At 44.9% G+C, this 27,531-nt stretch overlaps 1 protein-coding gene across 2 annotated transcripts in view; it reads left to right on the top strand.

Annotated features, from left to right (window-relative positions):
• Window positions 1-747: 747 nt before the first annotated feature.
• Window positions 748-27,531, top strand: part of LOC116373017 (zinc finger protein 208-like) — a 29,914-nt gene continuing 3,130 nt past the window's right edge. Inside the window, exons 1-6 of one of the 2 annotated variants that reach the window (XM_031821671.1) lie at window positions 748-1,220; window positions 15,206-15,419; window positions 19,627-20,552; window positions 20,859-20,943; window positions 21,131-22,146; window positions 27,243-27,486. In XM_031821671.1, coding sequence (XP_031677531.1) covers window positions 1,212-1,220; window positions 15,206-15,419; window positions 19,627-20,552; window positions 20,859-20,943; window positions 21,131-22,146; window positions 27,243-27,486 — 2,494 coding nt within the window. In that variant the 5' untranslated portion in view covers window positions 748-1,211. Of the gene's footprint in view, window positions 1,221-15,205; window positions 15,420-19,626; window positions 20,553-20,834; window positions 20,944-21,130; window positions 22,147-27,242; window positions 27,487-27,531 lie in introns of both variants that reach the window. The other variant, XM_031821670.1, reaches the window with a different exon arrangement.

Raw genomic sequence — 27,531 nt, 5'->3', positions numbered from 1 at the left:
CAGTGGGTTAACTGGCCTAGCGAACAGTGGGTTAACTGGCCTAGGAACAGTGGGTTAACTGGCCTAGGAACAGTGGGTTAACTGGCCTAGGAACAGTGGGTTAACTGGCCTAGGAACAGTGGGTTAACTGGCCTAGGAACAGTGGGTTAACTGCCTAGGAACAGTGGGTTAACTGGCCTAGGAACAGTGGGTTAACTGGCCTAGGAACAGTGGGTTAACTGGTCTAGGAACAGTGGGTTAACTGCCTTGTTCAGGGGCAGAATGACAGTATATAGCTCGGGATTTGAATTTGCAAACTTTCGGTTAACTAGTCCAACTCTTTAACCACTAGGCTACCCTGCCACCCCTACACTCTAACCACTAGGCTACCCTGCAACAACAAAATGACAAGCAATATATATCATGACAGGTCGACGAATAGAAGCCGAGTCTTTGAACGCTGCATCCTCAGAAGAGGAGCGGGTCAGTTCATGGTTTGAGCGGAGGGAGTGGTCAGAGGATGGTAGATGACGGTGATGGAATCTGCTGACAATCTTGTAGAGGTCAAGTCAGGGAAGCAGCCTGAGTCATGTAGCCCCTGGACTTCTCCTCTTCCACTCTGTGTATTACACATTTAGGTGATGCCTCAGGAGCTCTGCATATGAAATATCAATAACAGTCAACTCAGTATTATTAAAATAACATTATTTGGATTAAGAAATTAAAATATACATATTGTAAAACACCACTGCAATGTGCTCCTGAACTGGTGGTGGCGGTATAGCGGAGTTCACAGTAGAAGCTAATCCGGACCGGAAGTTAGACCGGAAGCAGAAAGAGGCTGATGTAGCTAGCCAGCAGTCTGGATTAGCTGTCCACGTAATTTTGTTGGAAATTCGTCAAATATCACAATGATACGGTTGAAAAATATGCTGTGACCTTGCCAAACTTTAACTGTAAACACGGAGCAGGCAATATTTGCAACTACTATTTTTATAGTTTTGTAATCGGGTTTAGCAAAGCAGTTAGCTAGCTTCCTGGCTGCCGTTAGCCTAGCTAGCTAACCTTTGTCAAATTGTAATGGCAAGTGCTACTAGTAGCGAGGCTATTTCATTCGCTAGCTAACGTGACCTCGTGGTGAACATTTCAGAGAAGGACGTGGACGATTTCAGAAATTCATTTCCCGCTACAGCATTTAGCTAGCTGCTTCAACAATTCCAGAAGGATTCAAGATGGAGGAGGTGAGAACCAGGACTTTTGGTTGCTAGCAAACGAAACGTTCTCTAGCTAGCTAGTTGCGTCCCGTTTCTCCACCCTTTTCCCAAAGTGTGCGCTCCCAGATTTAAAACAAGTATCGGATTGGTGTTAGCACAATGGGTAGTGGCTGGATGGAGATAACTAGCGTTAGCTATCAGTAGCGGGGATTGATCTTGTGGAAACCAAGTACACGTCGGCAGAATAGTAGCTAGCTTTTTAACATTCTCCACTCTTCTCCCGACATATACTTGGTTTACACACGAACACGACCATTCCCCGCTGCGCTGAGCGATTAGTTATTTTTGAGGTCGGTTCGATTCAGAAAAATAAACTCTCTTCTGTTTCGATTATTGGGGTTGAATGCACAGGATACAACTATTAATAAAACTCCCATGATGGTAGTGATGACAGTTACTGCGTTTAACATATTAACCATTCATTTACTCTAAAATGTCAGTTGTGTGTGTCTTACATTTGTTTTATTTGATGACTTTCATGTCAAGTCATCTCAGAGCTGCTGCTTGACAATCACTATTTTGTAGTTCTTTAAAGTAAAGAAGGCATACTTTTATGACTGCTGATTGGGGAAATTGGGATACCTCGTCAGTTGTACATCTGAATACCTTAACTGAAATGTGTCTTCTACATTTAACCCAACCCTTCTGAACCAGAGAGGTGCGGAGGGCTGCCTTAATCAACATCCACCATGTCAGGGGCAGAACGACAGATTTTTTTTTACCTTGTCAGGGATTCGATTCAGCAGCCTTTTTACTGGCCCAAAGCTCTAACCACTAGGCTACCTGCCTCTCCATGCAACTATCAATCACTTAGATCATGTATTTTCAGGTAGAGATACCTCTCAAATCATGCTGTAGCAGGCATAAAAGAAACACAGACCAGACAAATAGATGCACATTAGATTATGGTCATTGTAGTTAGTTTAGCGCATCAAACGTGGTAATTATGTGGAATATTAGCTTGTTTCAGAACTACAACTCCCTACTACATCTCACAGTTCAGGCTGGATCTGGTGTATCTCTAGAGAAACTGCAGTGTGCGCATTGAGCTCACAGAAAGAAATGAAACGTTGGTCAATTAGTTGTTTTAAAAAAATGAAGAATAGCATATATTTTGGTGAATTGCTCAGCACTAGTGGAATGCCGTGTTATTTCTGTTGGTTGGGTCTACAGATCCTTCCCAGACCTAGCTAGGTTACTCAACTCCATGGTGAAGGAAGTTTCTGAAGAACAGAGCAGAGACCCGGACGCTCCGGTGCCCTGAACCAGATCTAACCGGTCTCTGATTGGTTGGGAGAATAGAGATGTCTTATTAAGAACGCAGCGTTGTACCTCTCATTAAGGCGTTTCTGAGCGCACGGGCAGCGTCATTGAGGCCATCTCCATTTTGAAGTAGTCAATTTACTACGACAACAACCTGAAAGGGAGCATGCTGCCACCCGGAGGGTGTTATTTAAACAGTTATTAAGCCAAGGTTGGCCTGCAGTTATGGTATGTCTGTTCATGAGTATAATTCATTAGCAGGTCCCTCCTGCCTACCTGGATGGAATTATGTGATCCTTCTGCTCATGAGTATAATTCATTGGCAGGTCCCTCCTCCCTACCTGGATGGAATTATGTGATCCTTCTGCTCATGAGTATAATTCATTAGCAGGTCCCTCCTCCCTACCTGGATGGAATTATGTGATCCTTCTGCTCATGAGTATAATTCATTAGCAGGTCCCTCCTCCCTACCTGGATGGAATTATGTGATCCTTCTGCTCATGAGTATAATTCATTAGCAGGTCCCTCCTCCCTACCTGGATGGAATTATGTGATCCTTCTGCTCATGAGTATAATTCATTAGCAGGTCCCTCCTGCCTACCTGGATGGAATTATGTGATCCTTCTGCTCATGAGTATAATTCATTGGCAGGTCCCTCCTCCCTACCTGGATGGAATTATGTGATCCTTCTGCTCATGAGTATAATTCATTAGCAGGGACCCCCTCCATACCTGGATGGAATTATGTGATCCTTCTGCTCATGAGTATAATTCATTCGCAGGTCCCTCCTGCCTACCTGGATGGAATTATGTGATCCTTCTGCTCATGAGTATAATTCATTAGCAGGTCTCTCTGCCTACCTGGATAGAATTATGTGATCCTTCTGCTCATGAGTATAATTCATTAGCAGGTCCCTCCTCCCTACCTGGATGGAATTATGTGATCCTTCTGCTCATGAGTATAATTCATTAGCAGGTCCCTCCTGCCTACCTGGATGGAATTATGTGATCCTTCTGCTCATGAGTATAATTCATTAGCAGGTCCCTCTGCCTACCTGGATAGAATTATGTGATCCTTCTGCTCATGAGTATAATTCATTAGCAGGTCCCTCCTCCCTACCTGGATGGAATTATGTGATCCTTCTTTAAACCATAGGAAGTCCCACCCAGTTGACTACTTTAAAATGGTAAAATCAATCAAATGTATTTATAATGTCCCTTTTACATAAACCGATGATGTCACAAAGTGCTGTACAGAAACCCAGCCTAAAACCCCAAACAGCAAGCAATGCAGATGTAGAAGCACAGTGGCTAGGAAAAAAAACTCCCTAGAACAGCAGGAACCACGGAAGAAACGTGGAGAGGAGTCATCAGGCCAGGTAGTCCTGAGGCATGGTCCAAGGGCTCAGGTCCTCCGAGAGAAGAAATTGAGAGAGAATTAGAGGGAGCGTGCTTAAATTCACACAGGACACCGGATAAGACGGAGAAATACACCAGACTGACCCCAGCCCCCCCAGCACGTAGACTATTGCAGCATAAATACTGGAGGCTGAGACAGGAGGGGTCAGGAGACATTGTGGCCCCGTCCGACGATACCCCCGGCAGGGCCAACCAGGCAGGATATAACCCCACCCACTTTGCCAAAGCACAGCCCCCACACCACGAGAGGGATATCTTCAAACCACCAACTTACTACCCTGAGACAAGGCCGAGTATAGCCCACGAAGATCTCCCCCATGGGAAACAAACCCGAGGGGGGGGGCCAACCCGGACAGGAAGATCACGTCAGTGACTCAAGTGACGCACCCCCCCCTAGGGATGGCATGGAAGAGCGCCAGTGACTCAGCCCCCTTAATAGGGTTAGAGGCAGACAATCCCAGAGGAGAGAGGGGAACCGGCCAGGCAGTGACAGCAAGGGCGGTTCGTTGCTCCAGAGCCTTTCCGTTCACCTTCACACCCCTGAGCCAGACTACACTCAATCATATGACCCACTGAAGAGATGAGTCTTCAGTAAAGACTTAAAGGTCGAGACTGAGTCTGTGTCTCTCACATGGGTAGGTAGACCGTTCCATAAAAATGGAGCTCTATAGGAGAAAACCCTGCCTCCAGCTGTTCTAGGGACAATAAGAAATATAGGACTCGGGTATTTTTTGTATTCCAGCTAGTTTCTTATGACAAATGTTTTTTTGTTTTTAGGGGTGCGACTGTATCTAGGCTATTACGCAAGGTTACATTTAGTTCCTCAGTTGGCTAACTGATTTCTGTACTCTGACGTCTTTGGGTTGTCTGATAATTTATAGCACAGCTTTTGATGTTCCTTGGTTGGGGTCTGAGCAGATTATTAGTATTATTATTGCAAACATAATAAAGTGGTGGTCCAGGATTATGAGGAAAAACATTAAGATCCACAACATTTATTCCACGGGACAAAACAAGGTCCAGCGTATGACTGTGGCTGTGAGTGGGTCCAGAGACATGTTGGACAAAACCCACTGAGTCGATGATGGCTCCGAAAGCCTTTTGGAGTGGGTCTGTGTACTTTTCCATGTGAATGTTAAAGTCACCAGAAATTAGAATATTATCTGCCATGACTACAAGGTCCGATAGGAATTCAGGGAACTCAGTGAGGAACACTGTATATGGCCCAGGAGGTTTGTAAACAGTAGCTATAAAAAGTGAGAGGAGGCTGCATCAATGTCATGACTAGAAGCTCAAAAGATGAAAACGCAGTATTTTTTTTTGTGTGTAAATTTGAAATTTGGTATCGTAAATGTTAGCAACACCTCCACCTTTGCGGGATGCGTGAGGGATATGGTCACTAGTGTAACCAGGAGGAGAGGCCTCATTTAACACAGTAAATCCATCAGGCCTAAGCCATGTTTCATTCAGGCCAATCACATCAAGATTATTATCAGTGATTAGTTCATTGACTATAACTGCCTTGGAAGTGAGGGATCTAACATTAAGTAGCCCTATTTTGAGATGTGAGGTATCAGAATATCTTTCACTAATGACAGGAATGGAGGAGGTCTTTATTCCAGTGAGATTGCTAAAGAGAACACCGCCATGTTTAGTTTTGCCCAATCTAGATCGGGGCACAGACACGGTCTCAATGGGGATCTGACTACACTGACTAGTGGCAGACTCCATTAAGCTGGCAGTCTGGCTAACAGGGGCATTGTGCATTCGATCAGTTGACTTCACTCTGACTAATGTGTACTTCTCACCTGTGACGTCATGTGTCTCTCCGGTAGCCATGCATCATCTTTGCAAGAAATACCTTGCTCTTTCATTGTAAGCTATTTTACTGAATGTGGCTGCTAGACTTCTGTTGTCATCTGATATAAATGACGCTACTGTAATCACTGTACTGTAATCACTGTACTTTAATCACTGTACTGTAATCACTGTACTGTAATCACTGTACTTTAATCACTGTTATCACTGTACTGTAATCACTGTACTTTAATCACTGTACTGTAATCACTTTAATCACTGTACTTTAATCACTTTAATCACTGTACTTTAATCACTTTAATCACTGTACTTTAACACTGTACTTTAATCACTTTAATCACTGTACTTTAATCACTTTACTTTAATCACTGTAATCACTGTACTTTAATCACTTTACTTTAATCACTTTAATCACTGTACTTTAATCACTGTACTTGAATCACTTTAATCACTGTACTTGAATCACTTTAATCACTGTACTTTAATCACTTTAATCGCTGTGCTTGAATCACTTGAATCACTGTACTTGAATCACTTGAATCACTGTACTTGAATCACTTTAATCACTGTACTTTAATCACTTTAATCACTGTACTTTAATCACTGTAATCACTGTACTTTAATCACTGTAATCACTGTACTTTAATCACTGTAATCACTGTACTTTAATCACTGTACTTTAATCACTGTACTTTAATCACTTTAATCACTTTAATCACTGTACTTTAATCACTGTACTTTAATCACTTTAATCACTGTACTTTAATCACTTTAATCACTGTACTTTAATCACTTTAATCACTTTAATCGCTGCACTTTAATCACTGTACTTTAATCACTGTACTTTAATCACTTTAATCACTGTAATCACTGTACTTTAATCACTGTACTTGAATCACTTTAATCACTGTACTTTAATCACTGTACTTTAATCACTTTAATCACTGTACTTTAATCACTTTAATCACTGTACTTTAATCACTTTAATCACTGTACTTTAATCACTGTACTTTAATCACTGTATTTGCCCCTGATCACTCTATTGAAGCAAAACAACACTACTACCTTTCAATATAAAACACCGGTTAAAGGGTGGAGCCTATTGTTTTAGGTCTGTGTTTTTAAAGGGCAGTTTTCTGAAAGTTAATGCTAAACTCCCTGGCACGACACAGCTGATTCAAATGATCAATTCATCATTCCCCCCCCAATCCATCCACGATGCGCGAGTGTCTACTGAATGAAACGCGTCATTAAGTGCCACGAGGAGGCTGCAGATCGGACAGAACAAAGCAGCGAGGATTGTTTTTAAGGCAGAGATTTGATTCTTCGGGTTGTCATTCATAATGCTCTCGGGTGGTCATCAATCAAGATAATTGAAAGAAGAGGGGGAAAAAAACAGCTTATTTTATTTCACAATGTTACACCATTTTAAAACTGCCGAACTTCATTCACAACAGTATTGAGTTGATAAGAGACAGACATTCAATCAATACCTGGAATCGATTGTCCACCATCTTATCCCGGCAGACAGACATTCAATCAATACCTGGAATCGATTGTCCACCATCTTATCCCGGCAGACAGACATTCAATCAATACCTGAAATCGATTGTCCTCAGTCTTATCTTATCCTGGCAGAAAGGAGTAATGGAGAAAGACAACATTTACATTCAGAAATTGAATAATTTATCTGAACAAACCAGAAGTTTTTAAATATATACATTCATACAATATTTTAGAACCACTTAAATATAAGATGTGAAGGTTGTGCAGGACTATTATAGATGAAGGAGCCTGTCTGTTCAGAGAGTATTTATCTGGTCAATATGAGAGTGTTATTTCTGCTGTTGGGACTCTGTTCTATATGTGGACATGGGATGGTTTTATACATTATATTGGAATGTTTAAGGACTCTTAGACGATTAGTCCAAATTAGGACTAAATGTAACGATGTAAACCACATGGCCGTCTCAGTCACCACGATGTAAACCACATGGCCGTCTCAGTCACCACGATGTAAACCACATCGCCGTCTCAGTCACCACGATGTAAACCACATGCCGTCTCAGTCACCACGATGTAAACCACATGGCCGTCTCTGTCACCACGATGTAAATAAACCACATTGCCGTCTCAGTCACCATGATATAAACCTCATGGCCGTCTCAGTCACCACGATGTAAACCACATGGCCGTCTCTGTCACCACGATGTAAACCACATGCCGTCTCAGTCACCACGATGTAAACCACATGCCGTCTCAGTCACCACGATGTAAACCACATGCCGTCTCAGTCACCACGATGTAAACCACATGCCGTCTCAGTCACCACGATGTAAACCACATGCCGTCTCAGTCACCACGATGTAAACCACATGCTGTCTCAGTCACCACGATGTAAACCACATGCTGTCTCAGTCACCACGATGTAAACCGCGTGCCGTCTGTCACCACGATGTAAACCATACGCCATGGCCGTCTCAGTCACCACGATGTAAACCATACGCCATGGCCGTCTCAGTCACCAGATCTCAACCCAATTGAACTATGGGAGATTCTGGAGCGGGGCCAGAGCCAGCATTTTCCACCACCATCAACAAAATAACAAATGATGTAATTTCTTGTGGAAGAAGGGTGTCGCATCCCTCCGATAGAGTTCCAGACACTTGTACCATCTATGTCAAAGCACATTGAAGCTGTTCTGATGGCTCATGGTGGCTCAGCACCCTATTAAAACACTTCATGTTGGTGTTTTCTCATATATACATTCTCTGTAGTCGCTGTATCTATATTAAGACACCTTTATTTTGGTGTTTCCTTTATTCTGGCAGTTATACTTTCGCCGTAGTAGCTGTATCTATATTAAGACACCTTTTATATTGGTGTTTCCTTTATTCTGGCAGTTATACTTTCTCCATAGTAGCTGTATCTATATTAAGACACCTTTATATTGGTGTTTCCTTTATTCTGGCAGTTATACTTTCGCCGTAGCAGCTTTGTCTATATTAAGACGTGCAACATGCACGCAGTTACAAGCCTGCTGGAGTTAGCGGCAGGCGGACGAGCAATATCCACCGTCGTAATACGGATGAAGCTGGCTCGCTTTGTAGCAGCCTGAGTAGATCTAGCTTTGTAGCAGCCTGAGTAGATCTAGCTTTGTAGCAGCCTGAGTAGATCTAGCTTTGTAGCAGCCTGAGTAGATCCTAGCTTTGTAGCAGCCTGAGTAGATCCTAGCTTTGTAGCAGCCTGAGTAGATCCTAGCTTTGTAGCAGCCTGAGTAGATCTAGCTTTGTAGCAGCCTGAGTAGATCTAGCTTTGTAGCAGCCTGAGTAGATCTAGCTTTGTAGCAGCCTGAGTAGATCTAGCTTTGTAGCAGCCTGAGTAGATCTAGCTTTGTAGCAGCCTGAGTAGATCTAGCTTTGTAGCAGCCTGAGTAGATCTAGCTTTGTAGCAGCCTGAGTAGATCCTAGCTTTGTAGCAGCCTGAGTAGATCCTAGCTTTGTAGCAGCCTGAGTAGATCCTAGCTTTGTAGCAGCCTGAGTAGATCTAGCTTTGTAGCAGCCTGAGGAGATCTAGCTTTGTAGCAGCCTGAGGAGATCTAGCTTTGTAGCAGCCTGAGGAGATCTAGCTTTGTAGCAGCCTGAGGAGATCTAGCTTTGTAGCAGCCTGAGGAGATCATAGCTTTGTAGCAGCCTGAGGAGATCTAGCTTTGTAGCAGCCTGAGTAGATCTAGCTTTGTAGCAGCCTGAGTAGACCTAGCTTTGTAGCAGCCTGAGTAGACCTAGCTTTGTAGCAGCCTGAGTAGACCTAGCTTTGTAGCAGCCTGAGTAGACCTAGCTTTGTAGCAGCCTGAGTAGACCTAGCTTTGTAGCAGCCTGAGTAGACCTAGCTTTGTAGCAGCCTGAGTAGATCTAGCTTTGTAGCAGCCTGAGTAGACCTAGCTTTGCTTCGTAGTGTAACACTCTGGGAACTTCATCTTATGAGAGGAGTGTGCCGACATGGCAATGCTTTGGAGTCGTATCCGTAAATTGACAGTTGATAATCAGATGATACTCGTGATCGGGGGAAAAAAACGTAAGTATTTTAATATTGCTCAGTAGATGTTGGCAAAATCTCGCTGCACATTTATCGACCAAAAAAGTTGCAGATTAGGAGCAGCGTGCGGACTGGTGTGTGTGTGTGTCCTTAATAAGTTAGCATTAATAAGTTAGCTTAACAATTTTCCCCTACCTTCGCTCTGCTTGTTAGATATTATGCACATTGATAGCGTCATAGCAAGTGTTCTTACCTATTGATTTATCATAGTAGCAGACTAACAGGAGGCAGCAGCAATCTGAATGACAAGACCCAAACATGTGGGGAAAAGACCAGGGGAAATTATGAATGAGAAATACAGCTTCGCTTTATCCAATCAGAGCCGCAGGACCAACAGCCAGCCCTTCTGTTCTCCCAGGTCTATTTCTTTATCCAATCAGAGCCGCTCTTCTGTTCTCCCAGGTCTATTTCTTTATCCAATCAGAGCCGCAGGACCAACAGCCCGCCCTTCTGTTCTCCCAGGTCTATTTCTTTATCCAATCAGAGCCGCTCTTCTGTTCTCCCAGGTCTATTTCTTTATCCAATCAGAGCAGCAGGACCAACAGCCCCGCCCTTCTGTTCTCCCAGGTCTATTTCTTTATCCAATCAGAGCAGCAGGACCAACAGCCCGCCCTTCTGTTCTCCCAGGTCTATTTATTTATCCAATCAGAGCAGCAGGACCAACAGCCAGCCCTTCTGTTCTCCCAGGTCTATTTCTTTATCCAATCAGAGCAGCAGGACCAACAGCCCGCCCTTCTGTTCTCCCAGGTCTATTTCTTTATCCAATCAGAGCAGGAGGACCAACAGCCCGCCCTTCTGTTCTCCCAGGTCTATTTCTTTATCCAATCAGAGCAGCAGGACCAACAGCCCGCCCTTCTGTTCTCCCAGGTCTATATCTTTATCCAATCAGAGCAGGAGGACCAACAGCCCACCCTTCTGTTCTCCCAGGTCTATTTCTATGGGCACAAGCACTGTTCATGACACAAACTGTTTTTCGCAGGTTTAAAACTTATTCCCTGCAATTCTACACATTTTGTCATGGGCTGCAGAGAAAATGTAGCAATTTTTGAAGCACGTTTTCTTGCAATTCTACACATTTTGCCAATGTATAATGTTTATTGATGTGATATCTGAGTGACTCAAACATTAAACAAATCTATGTGCTAAAAAAAGAATAAGCTAAAAAAACATTAGTTGATCTGGATTAGTTGATCTGGATTAGTTGATCTGGATTAGTTGATCTGGATTAGTTGATCTGGATTAGTTGATCTGGATTAGTTGATCTGGACATTTCAGACCAGTTATAAATATCTCTCTTAAGATCTGCAATGACTAACATGACAACAGGAACTGATGAATAAAAAAATAAAATTAAAATATATATATATACTTTAATTTAACCTTTTATTTAACCAGGCAAGTCAGTTAAAGAACAAATTCTTATTTACAATGACGGCCTAGAAACTGATGAACTACCCAATTTCTACATTTCACCTTGTGCGTTTTTACTATTACAACTTAAATAAATCAACTGTTTCAGAACCACTGATTTAGACCCCGTAGTATTCCATTTTTTTTTAAATAAGCCATAGGAAGTTAGTTGCAATTTCAGTTTAATCCACCAGAAAAGACAGAAGAAACAAACAACAAATATTATGGTTCAACTGAAATATACTAATTCAGTAAATAAAATAGATGTAAAAAAAAAAAAAAAGTATAATCTTTGTAAATGATATACATGGGACTGGTGGAGTTATATCACATGCAGTTAGAGATGAAATGTTATGCAAATGTCATATCGCGGTTATCAGGATTGTCAGTATTATCAGGATTGTCAGTATTATCAGTGCTGTCAGTATTATCAGGGTTGTCAGTATTATCAGGGTTGTCAGTATTATCAGGGTTGTCAGTATTATCAGGGTTGTCAGTATTATCAGTGCTGTCAGGGTTGTCAGTTTTATCAGGGTTGTCAGTATTATCAGTGTTGTCAGGGTTGTCAGTATTATCAGTATTATCAGGGTTGTCAGTATTATCAGGGTTGTCAGTATTATCAGTATTATCAGGGTTGTCAGTATTATCAGGGTTGTCAGTATTATCAGTATTATCAGGGTTGTCAGTATTATCAGGGTTGTCTGTGCTGTCAGTATTATCAGTATTGTCAGTGTTGTCACGGCTGTCAGTATTATCAGTGCTGTCAGTATTATCAGTGTTGTCAGTATTATCAGGGTTGTCAGTATTATCAGGGTTGTCAGTATTATCAGGGTTGTCAGTATTATCAGGGTTGTCACGGCTGTCAGTATTATCAGTATTATCAGTATCAGTAAATCATTTCACCAGGTTTTATACTGAAAACCAACAAACAACATATACAATTATCAGCACTATGCTCTCTGTGTACAATATCATCAACATTAAAGATGGCACCATGTGGCCATGAAAAGTTAGTTTCCCTCTTGCAGGTTTAAATGAACACAACCATTGGTTAAAGAAAATTGTGGAAAATGAAGTGTACCAGTTAAACCTCTCTAGGGGGTGTGGGACGCTCCCGTCCCACCTGGCCAACATTCAGTGTACCAGTTAAACCTCTCTAGGGGGTGTGGGACGCTCCCGTCCCACCTGGCCAACATTCAGTGTACCAGTTAAACCTCTCTAGGGGGTGTGGGACGCTCCCGTCCCACCTGGCCAACATTCAGTGTACCAGTTAAACCTCTCTAGGGGGTGTGGGACGCTCCCGTCCCACCTGGCCAACATTCAGTGTACCAGTTAAACCTCTCTAGGGGGTGTGGGACGCTCCCGTCCCACCTGGCCAACATTCAGTATACCAGTTAAACCTCTCTAGGGGGTGTGGGACGCTCCCGTCCCACCTGGCCAACATTCAGTGTACCAGTTAAACCTCTCTAGGGGGTGTGGGACGCTCCCGTCCCACCTGGCCAACATTCAGTATACCAGTTAAACCTCTCTAGGGGGTGTGGGACGCTCCCGTCCCACCTGACCAACATTCAGTGTACCAGTTAAACCTCTCTAGGGGGTGTGGGACGCTCCCGTCCCACCTGGCCAACATTCAGTATACCAGTTAAACCTCTCTAGGGGGTGTGGGACGCTACCGTCCCACCTGGCCAACATTCAGTGTACCAGTTAAACCTCTCTAGGGGGAGTGGGACGCTACCCTCCCACCTGGCCAACATTCAGTATACCAGTTAAACCTCTCTAGGGGGTGTGGGACGCTACCGTCCCACCTGGCCAACATTCAGTGTACCAGTTAAACCTCTCTAGGGGGTGTGGGACGCTACCGTCCCACCTGGCCAACATTCAGTGTACCAGTTAAACCTCTCTAGGGGGAGTGGGACGCTACCCTCCCACCTGGCCAACATTCAGTATACCAGTTAAACCTCTCTAGGGGGTGTGGGACGCTCCCGTCCCACCTGGCCAACATTCAGTGTACCAGTTAAACCTCTCTAGGGGGTGTGGGACGCTACCGTCCCACCTGGCCAACATTCAGTGTACCAGTTAAACCTCTCTAGGGGGTGTGGGACGCTCCCGTCCCACCTGGCCAACATTCAGTATACCAGTTAAACCTCTCTAGGGGGTGTGGGACGCTCCCGTCCCACCTGGCCAACATTCAGTATACCAGTTAAACCTCTCTAGGGGGTGTGGGACGCTTCCGTCCCACCTGGCCAACATTCAGTGTACCAGTTAAACCTCTCTAGGGGGTGTGGGACGCTTCCGTCCCACCTGGCTAACATTCAGTGTACCAGTTAAACCTCTCTAGGGGGTGTGGGATGCTCCCGTCCCACCTGGCCAACATTCAGTGTACCAGTTAAACCTCTCTAGGGGTGTGGGACGCTCCCGTCCCACCTGGCCATCATTCAGTATACCAGTTAAACCTCTCTAGGGGGTGTGGGACGCTCCCGTCTCACCTGGCCAACATTCAGTGTACTAGTTAAACCTCTCTAGGGGGTGTGGGACGCTCCCGTCCCACCTGGCCAACATTCAGACAGACAAAATGAGAAGAAAAAATCCAGAAAATCACATTGTAGTATTTTTTTATGAATTTATTAGCAAATTATGGTGGAAAATAAGTATTTGGTCACCTACAAACAATAGAATAATTACCTACAATGAGCAAAATCTAAATAGCTTGAAGATAATATGTTTTCCGATGAGTTGTAGACCTATGTAGCCTAGACTGAGTCTGATACTGCTGTCATCTCCGTTTTCATCAGAAGTTTCTATTTATTCTTCACTTGTTGTTTATAATAGGTGCGAAGACAATGACAACTTTGTAGGTCTTTTTTTGACGTGAACGTTCTGAAGTTTCCGGCGGTCACAGAGACAGATAAACATCTTGATTCTATATTTAGCAGAGATCTTCTATGTACAGTATATCACAAAGAAGTGAGTACACTATTCTGCCCTTGAGTTGCGTTCCCATGCAAAACTAGACAGATAGCTAACAACTAAGTCTTCAATAAAACTCCCAAGGCGTGACTTTTCTTGAATGAATATATTGAAAACTTTTTTTATTTTATTTTTATTTGACCTTTTATTTAACTAGGCAAGTCAGTTAAGAACAAATTCTTATTTTCAATGACGGCCTAGGAACAGTGGGTTAACTGCCTGTTCAGGGGCAGAACGACAGCTAGGGGGTTTGAACTCGCAACCTTCCGGTTACTAGTCCAACGCTCTAACCACTAGGCTACCCTGCCGCCCCGTTTATGTTAGCTATCTGTCTAGTTTTGCATGGGAACGCAACTCAAGGGCAGAATAGTGAAAAAACAAATATGTTTCCAAGGCTGAAGCGTGACAAGAAATAACTGCACCGTAGCGTTGTTTGTAGCTGCTTCTATGAGTGCAGAACAAATTCTCTACTTCCTGTTTGCGTACAGTCTTTCTAAGTACCAGAAAAATCCACTAGGGGGCAAATAACACCATTGAACACAATGAAAATCCAATTGAACCACTGTAATAAAATAATCTGTTACCTTCTAACAGGATGGCAGCACATACACCCCTCACATTTTTGTAAATATTTGAGTGTATCTTTTCATGTGACAACACTGAAGAAATGACACTTTGCTACAATGTCAAGTGGTGAGTGTACAGCTTGTATAACAGTGTAAATTTGCTGTCCCCTCAAAATAACTCAACACACAGCCATTAATGTCTAACCCGCTGGCAACTTTGGACATTTTCACTGTGGGGTGTACTCACTTTTGTGGTATACTGTATGTGTATATATATATATATATATATAGTGATGTTGTTTTTTTTAACTGACAAGTGGCACTGACTGTTTGTTTTACTATACAGTGTGTTGCGATTCTTGATTTTTTTTTTAAAAGCGCTTTAAATACAATTTGATTTGATTATGTATTCTAGGACTTTGGTGGGCCGTCCCCGTCCTGCTCAACTGAACCCCAACCAACGCTGTCACTAGGTCCTGACAGTAACCACGGTGACCGGGACTACACACCACAGGGGCAGGAGATTGGTTACCCTGGAGGCCTTGACAGCTTCAGTGAAATACCTAGATTTAACATCGTAGTCAAAGAGGAGGAGGAAGATTTAGAGGAGTGGAGTTTTAATTATACAGGTAAGTAGCCGACAATGTTAACTAGAAATAAAATGGTTCTCTCAAGAGGACAGTTCAATTTGATGAGTCTTTAAAGATGGAATCCTCAATAGGGGAAACAGAGCCACTGTTTGCCCCATTAGGGGAAACAGAGCCACTCTTTGCCCCATTAGGGGAAACAGAGACACTCTTTACCCCATTAGGGGAAACAGAGACACTCTTTACCCCATTAGGGGAAACAGAGACACTCTTTGCCCCATTAGGGGAAACAGAGACACTCTTTGCCCCGTTAGGGGAAACAGAGACACTCTTTGCCCCGTTAGGGGAAACAGAGACACTCTTTGCCCCGTTAGGGGAAACAGAGACACTCTTTGCCCCGTTAGGGGAAACAGAGACACTCTTTGCCCCGTTAGGGGAAACAGAGACACTCTTTGCCCCATTAGGGGAAACAGAGACACTCTTTGCCCCATTAGGGGAAACAGAGACACTCTTTGCCCCATTAGGGGAAACAGAGACACTCTTTGCCCCATTAGGGAAACAGAGACACTCTTTGCCCCATTAGGGGAAACAGAGACACTCTTTGCCCCAGACAGACTCTTTGTTATGTTTTATGTTTTGTAGATGAAACAGATGTGAGCAATGTGGTATTTTTTGTTGTTGCAGTATCTGCTGTTCTGTCACCCATGCAATGTCTGAGGGGGAAAATAACAGTGTTGGCTGTAATGATGTCTGTCTGAGGGGGAAAGAACAGTGTTGGCTGTAATGATGTCTGAGGAGGGAAATAACAGTGTTGGCTGTAATGATGTCTGAGGAGGAAAATAACAGTGTTGTCTGTAATGATGTCTGAGGGGGAAAATAACAGTGTTGGTTGTAATGATGTCTGTCTGAGGGGGGAAAGACCAGTGTTGGCTGTAATGATGTCTGAGGGGGAAAATAACAGTGTCGGTTGTAATGATGTCTAAGGAGGGAAAGAACAGTGTTGGCTGTAATGATGTCTGAGGAGGAAAATAACAGTGTTGGTTGTAATGATGTCTGAGGGGGAAAATAACAGTGTTGGTTGTAATGATGTCTAAGGAGGGAAAGAACAGTGTTGGCTGTAATGATGTCTGAGGGGGAAAATAACAGTGTTGGCTGTAATGATGTCTGAGGGGGGAAAGAACAGTGTTGGCTGTAATGATGTCTGAGGGGGAAAAGAACAGTGTTGGTTGTAATGATGTCTGTCTGGGGGGGGGGGGGGAATAACTGTTGGCTGTAATGATGTCTGAGGAGGAAAATAAGTGTTGGCTGTAATGATGTCTGAGGGGGGAAAGAACAGTGTTGGTTGTAATGATGTCTGAGGGGGGAAAGAACAGTGTTGGATGTAATGATGTCTGAGGGGGGAAAGAACAGTGTTGGCTGTAATGATGTCTGAGGAGGAAAATAACAGTGTTGGCTGTAATGATGTCTGAGGGGGGAAAGAACAGTGTTGGCTGTAATGATGTCTTGAAGGGGGAAAGAACAGTGTTGGCTGTAATGATGTCTGAGGGGGGAAAGAACAGTGTTGGTTGTAATGATGTCTGTCTGGGGGGGGAATAACAGTGTTGGCTGTAATGATGTCTGAGGAGGAAAATAAGTGTTGGTTGTAATGATGTCTGAGGGGGGAAAGAACAGTGTTGGTTGTAATGATGTCTGAGGTGGGAAAGAACAGTGTTGGCTGTAATGATGTCTGAGGACAGTGATGGTTGTAATGATGTCTGTCTGAGGGGGGAAAGAACAGTGTTGGCTGTAATGATGTCTGAGGGGGGGAAAGAACAGTGTTGGCTGTAATGATGTCTGAGGGGGGAAAGAACAGTGTTGGCTGTAATGATGTCTGTGGGGGGAAAGAACAGTGTTGGCTGTAATGATGTCTGAGGGGGGAAAGAACAGTGTTGGCTGTAATGATGTCTGAGGGGGGAAAGAACAGTGTTGGCTGTAATGATGTCTGAGGAGGGAAAGAACAGTGTTGGCTGTAATGATGTCTGAGGAGGGAAAGAACAGTGTTGGCTGTAATGATGTCTGAGGAGGGAAAGAACAGTGTTGGCTGTAATGATGTCTGAGGAGGGAAAGAACAGTGTTGGCTGTAATGATGTCTGAGGAGGGAAAGAACAGTGTTGGCTGTAATGATGTCTGAGGAGGACCCACAGCCCCCTACCCACAGCCCCCTACCCACAGCCCCCTACCCACAGCCCCCTACCCACAGCCCCTTACCCACAGCCCCTTACCCACATTCCCCTACCCACAGCCCCTTACCCACAGCCCCTTACCCACAGTCCCCTACCCACAGCCCCTTACCCACAATACCCTACCCACAGCCCCTTACCCACAGTCCCCTACCCACAGTCCCCTACCCACAGCCCCTTACCCACAGTCCCCTACCCACAGCCCCTTACCCACAGTCCCCTACCCACAGCCCCTTACCCACAGTCCCCTTACCCACAGTCCCTTACCCACAGCCCCTTACCCACAGCCCCTTACCCACAGCCCCTTACCCACAGTCCCCTACCCACAGCCCCTTACCCACAGTCCCCTACCCACAGCCCCTTACCCACAATACCCTACCCACAGCCCCTTACCCACAGCCCCTTACCCACAGTCCCCTACCCACAGCCCCTTACCCACAGCCCCTTACCCACAATACCTACCCACAGCCCCTTACCCACAGTCCCCTACCCACAGCCCCTTACCCACAGTCCCCTACCCACAGCCCCTTACCCACAGTCCCCTACCCACAGCCCCTTACCCACAGTCCCCTACCCACAGCCCCTTACCCACAGTCACCTACCCACAGCCCCTTACCCACAGTCCCCTTACCCACAGTCCCCTTACCCACAGTCCCTTACCCACAGCCCCTTACCCACAGCCCCTACCCACAGCCCCTACCCACAGTCCTCTACCCACAGCCCCTACCCACAGCCCCCTACCCACAGCCCCTTACCCACAGCCCCTTACCCACAGCCCCTACCCACAGCCCCCTACCCACAGCCCCCTACCCACAGCCCCCTACCCACAGTCCTCTACCCACAGCCCCTACCCACAGTCTCTATCCACAGTCCCCTACCCACAGCCCCTACCCACAGCCCCCTACCCACAGCCCCTTACCCACAGCCCCTTACCCACAGTCCCCTACCCACAGCCCCTTACCCACAGTCCCCTACCCACAGCCCCTTACCCACAATACCCTACCCACAGCCCCTTACCCACAGTCCCCTACCCACAGCCCCTTACCCACAGCCCCCTACCCACAGTCCCCTACCCACAGCCCCTTACCCACAGTCCCCTTACCCACAGCCCCTTACCCACAGCCCCCTACCCACAGCCCCTTACCCACAGCCCCCTACCCACAGCCCCTTACCCACAGTCCCCTACCCACAGCCCCTTACCCACAATACCCTACCCACAGCCCCTTACCCACAGTCCCCTACCCACAGCCCCTTACCCACAGTCCCCTACCCACAGCCCCTTACCCACAGTCCCCTTACCCACAGTCCCTTACCCACAGCCCCTTACCCACAGCCCCCTACCCACAGCCCCTTACCCACAGTCCCCTACCCACAGCCCCTACCCACAGACCCTACCCACAGCCCCCTACCCACAGCCCCTACCCACAGCCCCCTACCCACAGCCCCTTACCCACAGCCCCCTACCCACAGCCCCCTACCCACAGCTCCCCTACCCACAGCCGCCTACCCACAGTCCCCTACCCACAGCCCCTTACCCACAGTCCCCTACCCACAGCCCCTTACCCACAGTCCCCTACCCACAGCCCCTTACCCACAGCCCCCCTACCCACAGCCCCTTACCCACAGCCCCTTACCCACAGCCCCTTACCCTACCCACAGCCCCTTACCCACAGCCCCTTACCCACAGCCCCTTACCCACAGCCCCTTACCCACAGCCCCTTACCCACAGCCCCTTACCCACAGCCCCCTACCCACAGCCCCCTACCCACAGCTCCCCTACCCACAGCTCCCCTACCCACAGCTCCCCTACCCACAGCTCCCCTACCCACAGCCGCCTACCCACAGATGGACGATACTTTAATGCCCCTCGAGGAGATGATTTATTAGTTTAATACATGAACCTAGAGCGTTAAGTGTATTATGATACCCTAGTTCCTGTATAGGGCCAGGTCAAAAGTAGTGTGCTATATTGGAAATAGGGTAGCATCTGGGACGCACCATAACTTGTTTTATCCTTACTGTTGTAACAGGAGAGAGTCCAAACCCCAGCTCTAGTGATGAGGCATCAGCAGAACGACGCCAGGAGAATCGCCCAGCTAAGAAGACATTTTACCGCTGCCCGGAGTGTGGGAAAGAGTTTCCTCACCCATCTAAACTACAGAGACATCTTAGAACGCACACAGGAGAGAAACCATATCCTTGCTCTGTGTGCGGGAAGAGATTCAGTGATACAGGGACCCTCAAAACACACGAGAGGTTGCACACAGGAGAGAAACCATACATCTGTCCAGAAAAGAACTGTTGGAAGAGGTTTGTCAGCCAAGGAGAGTTAAAACTGCACCATCGGACACACACTGGAGAGAAACCTTGCCACTGCTCTGTGTGTGGGAAGAGTTTCTCACGTATGTGGCACTTGAAGGTCCACATGATGACGCACGCCGGAGAGAAGCAGAGACTCAGCATGAAAAAACCTTTCCCATGCTCTGAGTGTGAGAGGGGCTGCAACTCTGCAGCAGAGCTCAAGATGCACCAGAGGATGCACACTGGGGAGAGACCTTACCAGTGTTCCACCTGCAAAAAGACCTTTGTTTTCCCAAGCTCTCTAACAAGACATGAACAATCCCATATAAGCGAAGCGAATAGTACCGCCAAGCCGTACAGCTGTTCAGAATGTGGGAAGGAATTCACTCAGCCGTGGACCTTAAAGATACACATGCGCCAGCACACCGGAGAGAAACCGTACCACTGCTCTCAATGCGAGAAGAGGTTCTCGTCATCGTCACTCCTTAAGAGACACCAGAGGGTTCACACCGGAGAGAAACCATTCCAGTGCTCCGACTGCGGGAAGAGTTTCTCCTCGTCAGCGAATAGAACCAGTCACCGTCGTCGTATCCATGAAGGTATACCGGGTGGGTCACAGCGGCAGGAGGCCACCTCTGTGGATGGTACCAGTAAGGTAGGTTTATATGGTGTATCCAGTGCAATTTTGTATTTATTTTCCTTCTTAATAAGTTTTTTTTTCATCTGTGTTGGTGGATTCCAGATTTCCTGCTTATTTCTTTCTGAATCCAGGAGTCTTCCAACCTGTATTTCTGGAAAACCTGGGAATTTTTAAAGAAAGTTACTGGAATTTTGCACCCTTAAACCAGTCATTAAGGCCCTTAACACAATATAACTAAGATTAATGCTGCTGTTGACATATTATATACTGAATGAGTTTTCTGATTATTAACCCTAGGCTTATGTTGACCAAAACAACCAGGTTGAACCCACAGTTGTAGAGGAGTCTGGTCTCAGTCTAGTACTAGATGTCAAAGTAAAAGAAGAGGAGGAAGATCCTGCTTTTGGTGAGTTCAAAGATTAATTTATTAAGGTATGGGGTTAGCCTACATATTCACGTTTACTTTATTTTAGGAAATTTAAATAAATTGTGTATTTCCAATTACCCAAATTAAGAAACATCTATATTATTGACAGTCTCAAATCTTAACATATTTAAGGTGCTTACTTATCCATATGACCTCTTTACCACAGCAGAGAGACCTGACCATTGCTCTGAGAGTGAGGAGAGTCCCTCTACATTAGGAGGCCCTGACCAACACCAGGAGAACAACAAAGCTCTGGGCCCTCACATCTGCTCAACGTGTGGAAAAGAACTATCCAGCTCCTACAAACTAATGCTACACCAGAGAACACACACAGGAGAGAAGCCTTACGAGTGTATGGTGTGTGGGAAGGGCTTCTCCCAAGCCGCAAACCTCAAGACGCACCAGAAAGTGCACAGTGGAGAGAAGCCGTACCCCTGCTCTGACTGCGGGAGCAGGTTTACTCACATGGGAGACTTGAAGAGACACCAGTTGTTGCACTCGGGTGAGAAACCTTATAGCTGCCCCGAGTGCGGGAAGAGTTTTTCTCAGTTGGCACACCTAAAATCTCACCAACAGACACACACAGGGGAGAAACCTTTCCTCTGCGCTCATTGTGAAAAGACTTTCTCCACTGCGGCCAAGCTGAAGAACCACGAGAGAGTGCACACTGGCGAGAGACCTTACTGCTGCTCCTACTGCCCCAAGCGCTTTGCTCTATCTGGGACACTGGTGAAGCATGAACGACTCCACACTGGAGAAACGCCGTACCAATGTGGAGAATGCGGTAAGGGATTTGCTCAACTGGTGTCCTTGAAAATACATGCCCAATCACACACTGGAGTCAACTTCTACAAATGTTTCCATTGTGACCAGAGCTTCTCCACTTCAACCAAGCTGAAGGAACATCAGAGAATCCACACTGGGGAGAACCTGTACCAATGCACCGAATGTGGGAAGAGTTTCACTATCGAGTCAAAACTGCTGAAACACCAGAGAGTTCACACTGGAGAGAAACCGTACCAGTGCTCCGGGTGTGGAATGAGGTTCTCGCTCTCTGAGAACCTACTGAGACACCAGCGTAACTCTTCAGGGATCTGTGGTGCTGTGAGCCTTAACCAGGCTACTGGGAGTGGGATTCTACTTCTACAAGATGCTGCTGTCTTCCCGAATATACTGGTCAAGGTCGGTGGAAATTATTATCCTATCAACCCAACTTTTGTCCAAGTTGCTGTGGTCCTCTCAATAAAGCTAAACTTTTGTCCTTCACATAGGGCCAATCTTTCACCTTTAATTCTAAAGGCCCATATCCCAGACACAGATTAAGACTAGCCCTGGACTAAGCATTAGCCTAGTCGTTAGAGCAATAGGCCAGTAACCAAAAGGTTGCTGGATCGAATCCCCGAGTTTACAAGGTAAAAATCTGTTGTTCTGCCCCTGAACAAGGCAGTTAACCCACAGTTCCCCGATAGGCTATCATCTTAAGTAAGAATATGTTCTTAACCTCTTGCGACGAGCAATCCCGGATCCGGGATCGTAATCATAGCCTCAAACTAATTAGCATAACGCAGCGGACATAAATACCCCTAGTAACTTTTCCTAGTCATGAAAATCGCAAATGAAATGAAATAAATATATTCAAACACAAGCTTAGCCTTTTGTTAACACTGTCATCTCAGATTTTCAAAATATGCGTTACAGCCAACGCTAGACAAGCATTTGTGTAAGTTTATCATGGCATAATGCTATGCTAGCTCTGCTGGCAGCAGGCAACATTTTCACAGAAATAAGAAAAGCAAATTAAATAATTTACCTTTGAAGAACTTCGGATGTTTTCACTCAGGAGACTCCCAGTTAGATAGCAAATGTTCCTTTTTTCCCAAAATATTATTTTTGTAGGCGAAATAGCTCCCGTTTGTTCATCATGCTTGGCTGAGAAATCGACCGGAAAATGCTACCACTACAACGCCAAACTTTTTTCAAAATTAACTCCATAATATCGACAGAAACACGGCAAACGTTGTTTAGGATCCATCCTCAAGGTGTTTTTAACATATATATTCGATAATATATCCGTCGAGGCAATTGGTTTCTCATAAGAAGCGATTGGAAAAATGGCTACCTCAGTATTTTACGCAAGATTTTCTGCGGGAGACACCATGTGACCACTTGCTATATATGGTCCCTTACGGCTATTCTTCAATGGAAATGCGTAAAAAGACGTCACAATGGAAAACGTAAGCTCATTCGTAGCTCATTCACAGCCATATAAGGAGTCATTGGCATGAGGTGGTTTAAAAAAATGCGGCACTTGGATTTTTATCTGGGTTTCGCCTGTAACATCAGTTCTGTTGCACTCACAGACAATATCTTTGCAGTTTTGGAAACGTCAGTGTTTTCTTTCCAAAGCTTCAATTATATGCATAGTCGAGAATCTTTTCGTGACACAATATCTTGTTTAAAACGGGAACGTTTTTCATCCAAAAATTTGAATAGCGCCCCCTAATGCATAACTGGTTTTTAACTGACTTGCCTAGTTAAACAAAGGTACAATAAAACATTTACAAAAACTATCCATTGGGAGACTCTCCATTGAGCGTTTTAGTCAGGACTGTGGTGCAGCAGGGCCAAGCCTTGATACCAGCTGAGCGTGGTTCCCCAACCTCTTGCTACGAAAACGTCCCAACTAGACATCTGGAAATGCAAATGCGCTACGCTACATGCTAATAGCACTCGTTAAAACTCAAACGTTCATTAAAATACACATGCAGGGTATTGAATTAAAGCTACACTCGTTGTGAATCCAGGCAACAAGTCAGATTTTTTAAATGCTTTTCGGCGAAAGCATGAGAAGCTATTATAAGAGAGCATGCAACACCCCGAAATACCTGAATGCTACGTAAACAAAAGATTGCGCTACCCAAATAGCATAAATAAAATATAAAACTTTCATTACCTTTGAAGATCTTCTTTGTTGGCACTCCTATATGCCCCATAAACATCACTATTGGGTCTTTTTTTCCGATTAAATCGGTCCATATATACCTAAAATAGCCATCTATGGAAACGCTACGTCATTTTTTTAAATTAAAAAAGTTGACGATAAACTTTCACAAAACACTTCGAAATACTTTTCTAATCCAACTTTAGGTATCAGTAACCGTTAATAATCTATCAAAATGATCACGGGGCGATGTGTATTCAATAGCTCCACGATTTCAAATCATCTTCCAAAATCTCTCTTCCATACCTTCCAGTCGGAGACCGGATGGAAAGTGATCTCTCAGGTTGGTTTGACCAAGAAATAAACAGCCCGGAAATGACGAGACTGGCGACATCGTGTGGAAGCTGTAGGAATTGCAATCTCTGCCCCATGTAATTTAGTTTCCATTTAACAATCGGTGGAAGTGGCGGATTGATACTTTTTTCAGTTTTCAGTGACCAGATTTTCTTGCGCTTTTCGCTGAAACACACGCTCTGTTCAAGTCACAGCCGTGATTTAACCAGTTTTAGAAACGTCAGTGTTTTCTATACACACATACTAATCATATGCATATACTATTTTCCTGGCATGAGTAGCAGGGCGCTGAAATGTTGCGCGATTTTTAACAGAATTTTCGAAAAAGGAGGGGGTCGACTTAAGAGGATTTATTAACAAGGGTGAGGCAGCCCTCTAATGGACTCCCTATAGACTTCAAGGTCTGCAGCTCTCACTATGGGGAAAGAGCGTTCTGAAGAGCACATGTCACTTGAGGTTTGGCTAGTCCTGTCCTGCAGCGTTTGGCTAGTCCTGTCCGGCAGCGTTTGGCTAGTCCTGTCCTGCAGCTTTTGGCTAGTCCTGTCCTGCAGCTTTTGGCTAGTCCTGTCCTGCAGCTTTTGGCTAGTCCTGTCCTGCAGCTTTTGGCTAGTCCTGTCCTGCAGCTTTTGGATAGTCCTGTCCTGCACCGTTTGGCTAGTCCTGTCCTGCACCGTTTGGCTAGTCCTGTCCTGCACCGTTTGGCTAGTCCTGTCCTGCACCGTTTGGCTAGTCCTGTCTTGCAGCGTCTGGCTAGTCCTGTCCTGTAGCATCTGGCTAGTCCTGTCCTGTAGCATCTGGCTAGTCCTGTCCTGCAGCGTCTGGCTAGTCCTGTCCTGCAGCGACCCCTGTAGAGCTCTGGAAGATCCAAGATGAGCCTTTTATCTTAATAGAAGCCCGTCTGTTTGCATCACGCTGTAACCTGTCTCCTGTCACCTTTGAGTCTCGTCGACTCTGCCCCCTAGACAGTGTGAAACCACCTGCGCTGTCAACTTTGAGTCTCGTCGACTCTGCCCCCTAGACAGTGTGAAACCACCTGCGCTGTCAACTTTGAGTCTCGTCGACTCTGCCCCCTAGACAGTGTGAAACCACCTGCGCTGTCATGAGAACACAGAAGTTTAATCTCTATCCTGGGAAAGTGACTCCAACGTCTCTTCATTCAGGTGGCCAGGGCCTAAAATTAACATCCGCCATCTGTCGGTTTTCTTTCTTAACTGGAAAATGAATCTCACAAAGTCCAAGAACTGCGACTACTATAGCCTATCCCACCTCGTGTTGCAACGCTGCCTGGCTGGGGGGCTGTGCGCACGTGAAGAGCTGAGTTAAAATATTCATTTTTAGAAGCGCTGGAAACTCAAACATTGAATCTCACAAGCACAAACATGACTCCCGAGTCCCACAGGTATAAAAGTTTGTCTAATTTACTTGAAAAGAAAAGTCGACTGATGTGTCACTTTGTGTTTCTTTTCGATCTATGTGGTTTTGTTCACAAGCTAGGATGGTTTTTCAATGTTTGAGTTTCAACACGCTAGGGAAGAGAACGTAGCACTTCTACTAGTCAGACTCAATCTCACAAGCACAAACATGACTCCCGAGTCCCGTTCCCACGGTAACCCACCGTCCTTAACTTCTTATGACTGGGCATTTTAACTCCTCCCCTATTGAAGATACAGTGGGATATTGGTCATCTTGCACTTCCTAAGGCTTCCACTCGATGTCAACAGTCTTTAGAACCTTGTTTGATGCTTCTACTGTGAAGAGGGGCCGAATGAGAGGGGAACGAGTCAGAGGTCTGCAAGGAGCAGCTGACCATGCGTGGTCACGTGAAAGTTAGCTTGCGTTCCATTGCATTTCTACAGACAAGGGAATTCTCTGGTTGGAACATTATTGAAGATTTATGTTAAAAACATCCTAAAGATTGATTCTATACTTCGTTTGACATGTTTCTACGGACTGTAATGGAACTTCGTCTGCTCCTTGTAAACGCATGTCTGCTCGGGCGTCATTAATATGGACTACAGGGCTGAACGCGCTAACAACAAGGAGGTATTTGGACATAAATTATGAACTTTATTGAACAAATCAAACATTGTGGAACTGGGATTCCTGGGAGTGCATTCTGATGAAGATCATCAAAGTTAAGTGAAAATTTATAACGCTATTTCTGACTTCTGTTGACTCCAACATGGCGGATATCTATATGGCTTGTTTTGTTGTGTGAGTGCTGTACTCAGATTATTGCATGGTTTGCTTTTTCCGTAAAGCTTTTTAAAAATCTGATACAGCGGTTGCATTAAGGAGAAGTTTATCTAAAGTTCCATGTATAACAGTTGTATCTTTTATCAATGTTTATTATGAGTATATGTTTGGAACTACTGAACATAACACGCCAATGTAAAATTAGATTTTTGGATATAAATATGCACTTTATCAAACAAAACATACATGTATTGTGTAACATGAAGTCTTATGAGTGTCATCTGATGAAGATCATCAAAGGTTAGTGATTCATTTTATCTCTATTTCTGCTTTATGGCTGTTTTTTTCTGTGACTTGGCGGTGACCTAACATAATCGTTTGGTGTGCTTTCGCTGTAAAGCCTTTTTGAAATCGGACACTGTGGTGGGATTAACAACAAGATTACCTTTAAAATTGTATAAGATACTTGTATGTTTGCTGAATTTTTAATTATGAGATTTCTGCTTGAATTTGGCGCCCTGCACTTTCACTGGCTGGTTAACGGGCCACAAAAAAATGATTGGACTAAATACCACATTACTTTTTACTAGTAACACATGTATTGTTTTTTGAAACATTACAAAGCATCTGTTTTTTTGTGTTTTGTTGGTGTCATTTAAGCAGGATATTAATAGTTTAGCTGGTAAGACATTTTAGTGTCTGGTGCACCAAAAATAACATTTTAAGGCCATTTGAACCATTTTGATTGTTATTCTCCATCCTAAATAAACGTTTATTTTCTCACCAGGCTGGGCACAAACCCACAGAGTCTCTGCCTACTGACCAGGGCCATAGTGAAGCCTCCACTCAAACTGCTGGGATGACTGGTAACACTAAAGAGGAGCAGCAAACACTTGGACTGAAGATTAAAACTGAAGAACTGGAGGAAGAGGAGGAGGAGGAAGAAGAGGAGGAAGAAGAAGAGGAGGAGGAAGTTGTTGGGCTGATTAATTCTGATGGAGAAGAAATGGACTGGGATCCTTCTCTTCTTGGTATGTTGAGATGAGTTTGTGAGTCAGGTAAACTTTCCCAAAAAT

This window comes from Oncorhynchus kisutch, unplaced genomic scaffold, assembly GCF_002021735.2.
Source record: "Oncorhynchus kisutch isolate 150728-3 unplaced genomic scaffold, Okis_V2 scaffold4007, whole genome shotgun sequence".
NCBI lineage: Eukaryota > Metazoa > Chordata > Actinopteri > Salmoniformes > Salmonidae > Oncorhynchus > Oncorhynchus kisutch.
Note: the sequence above shows the minus strand (reverse complement) of the source record. Positions and strands in the feature narration are given on the sequence as shown.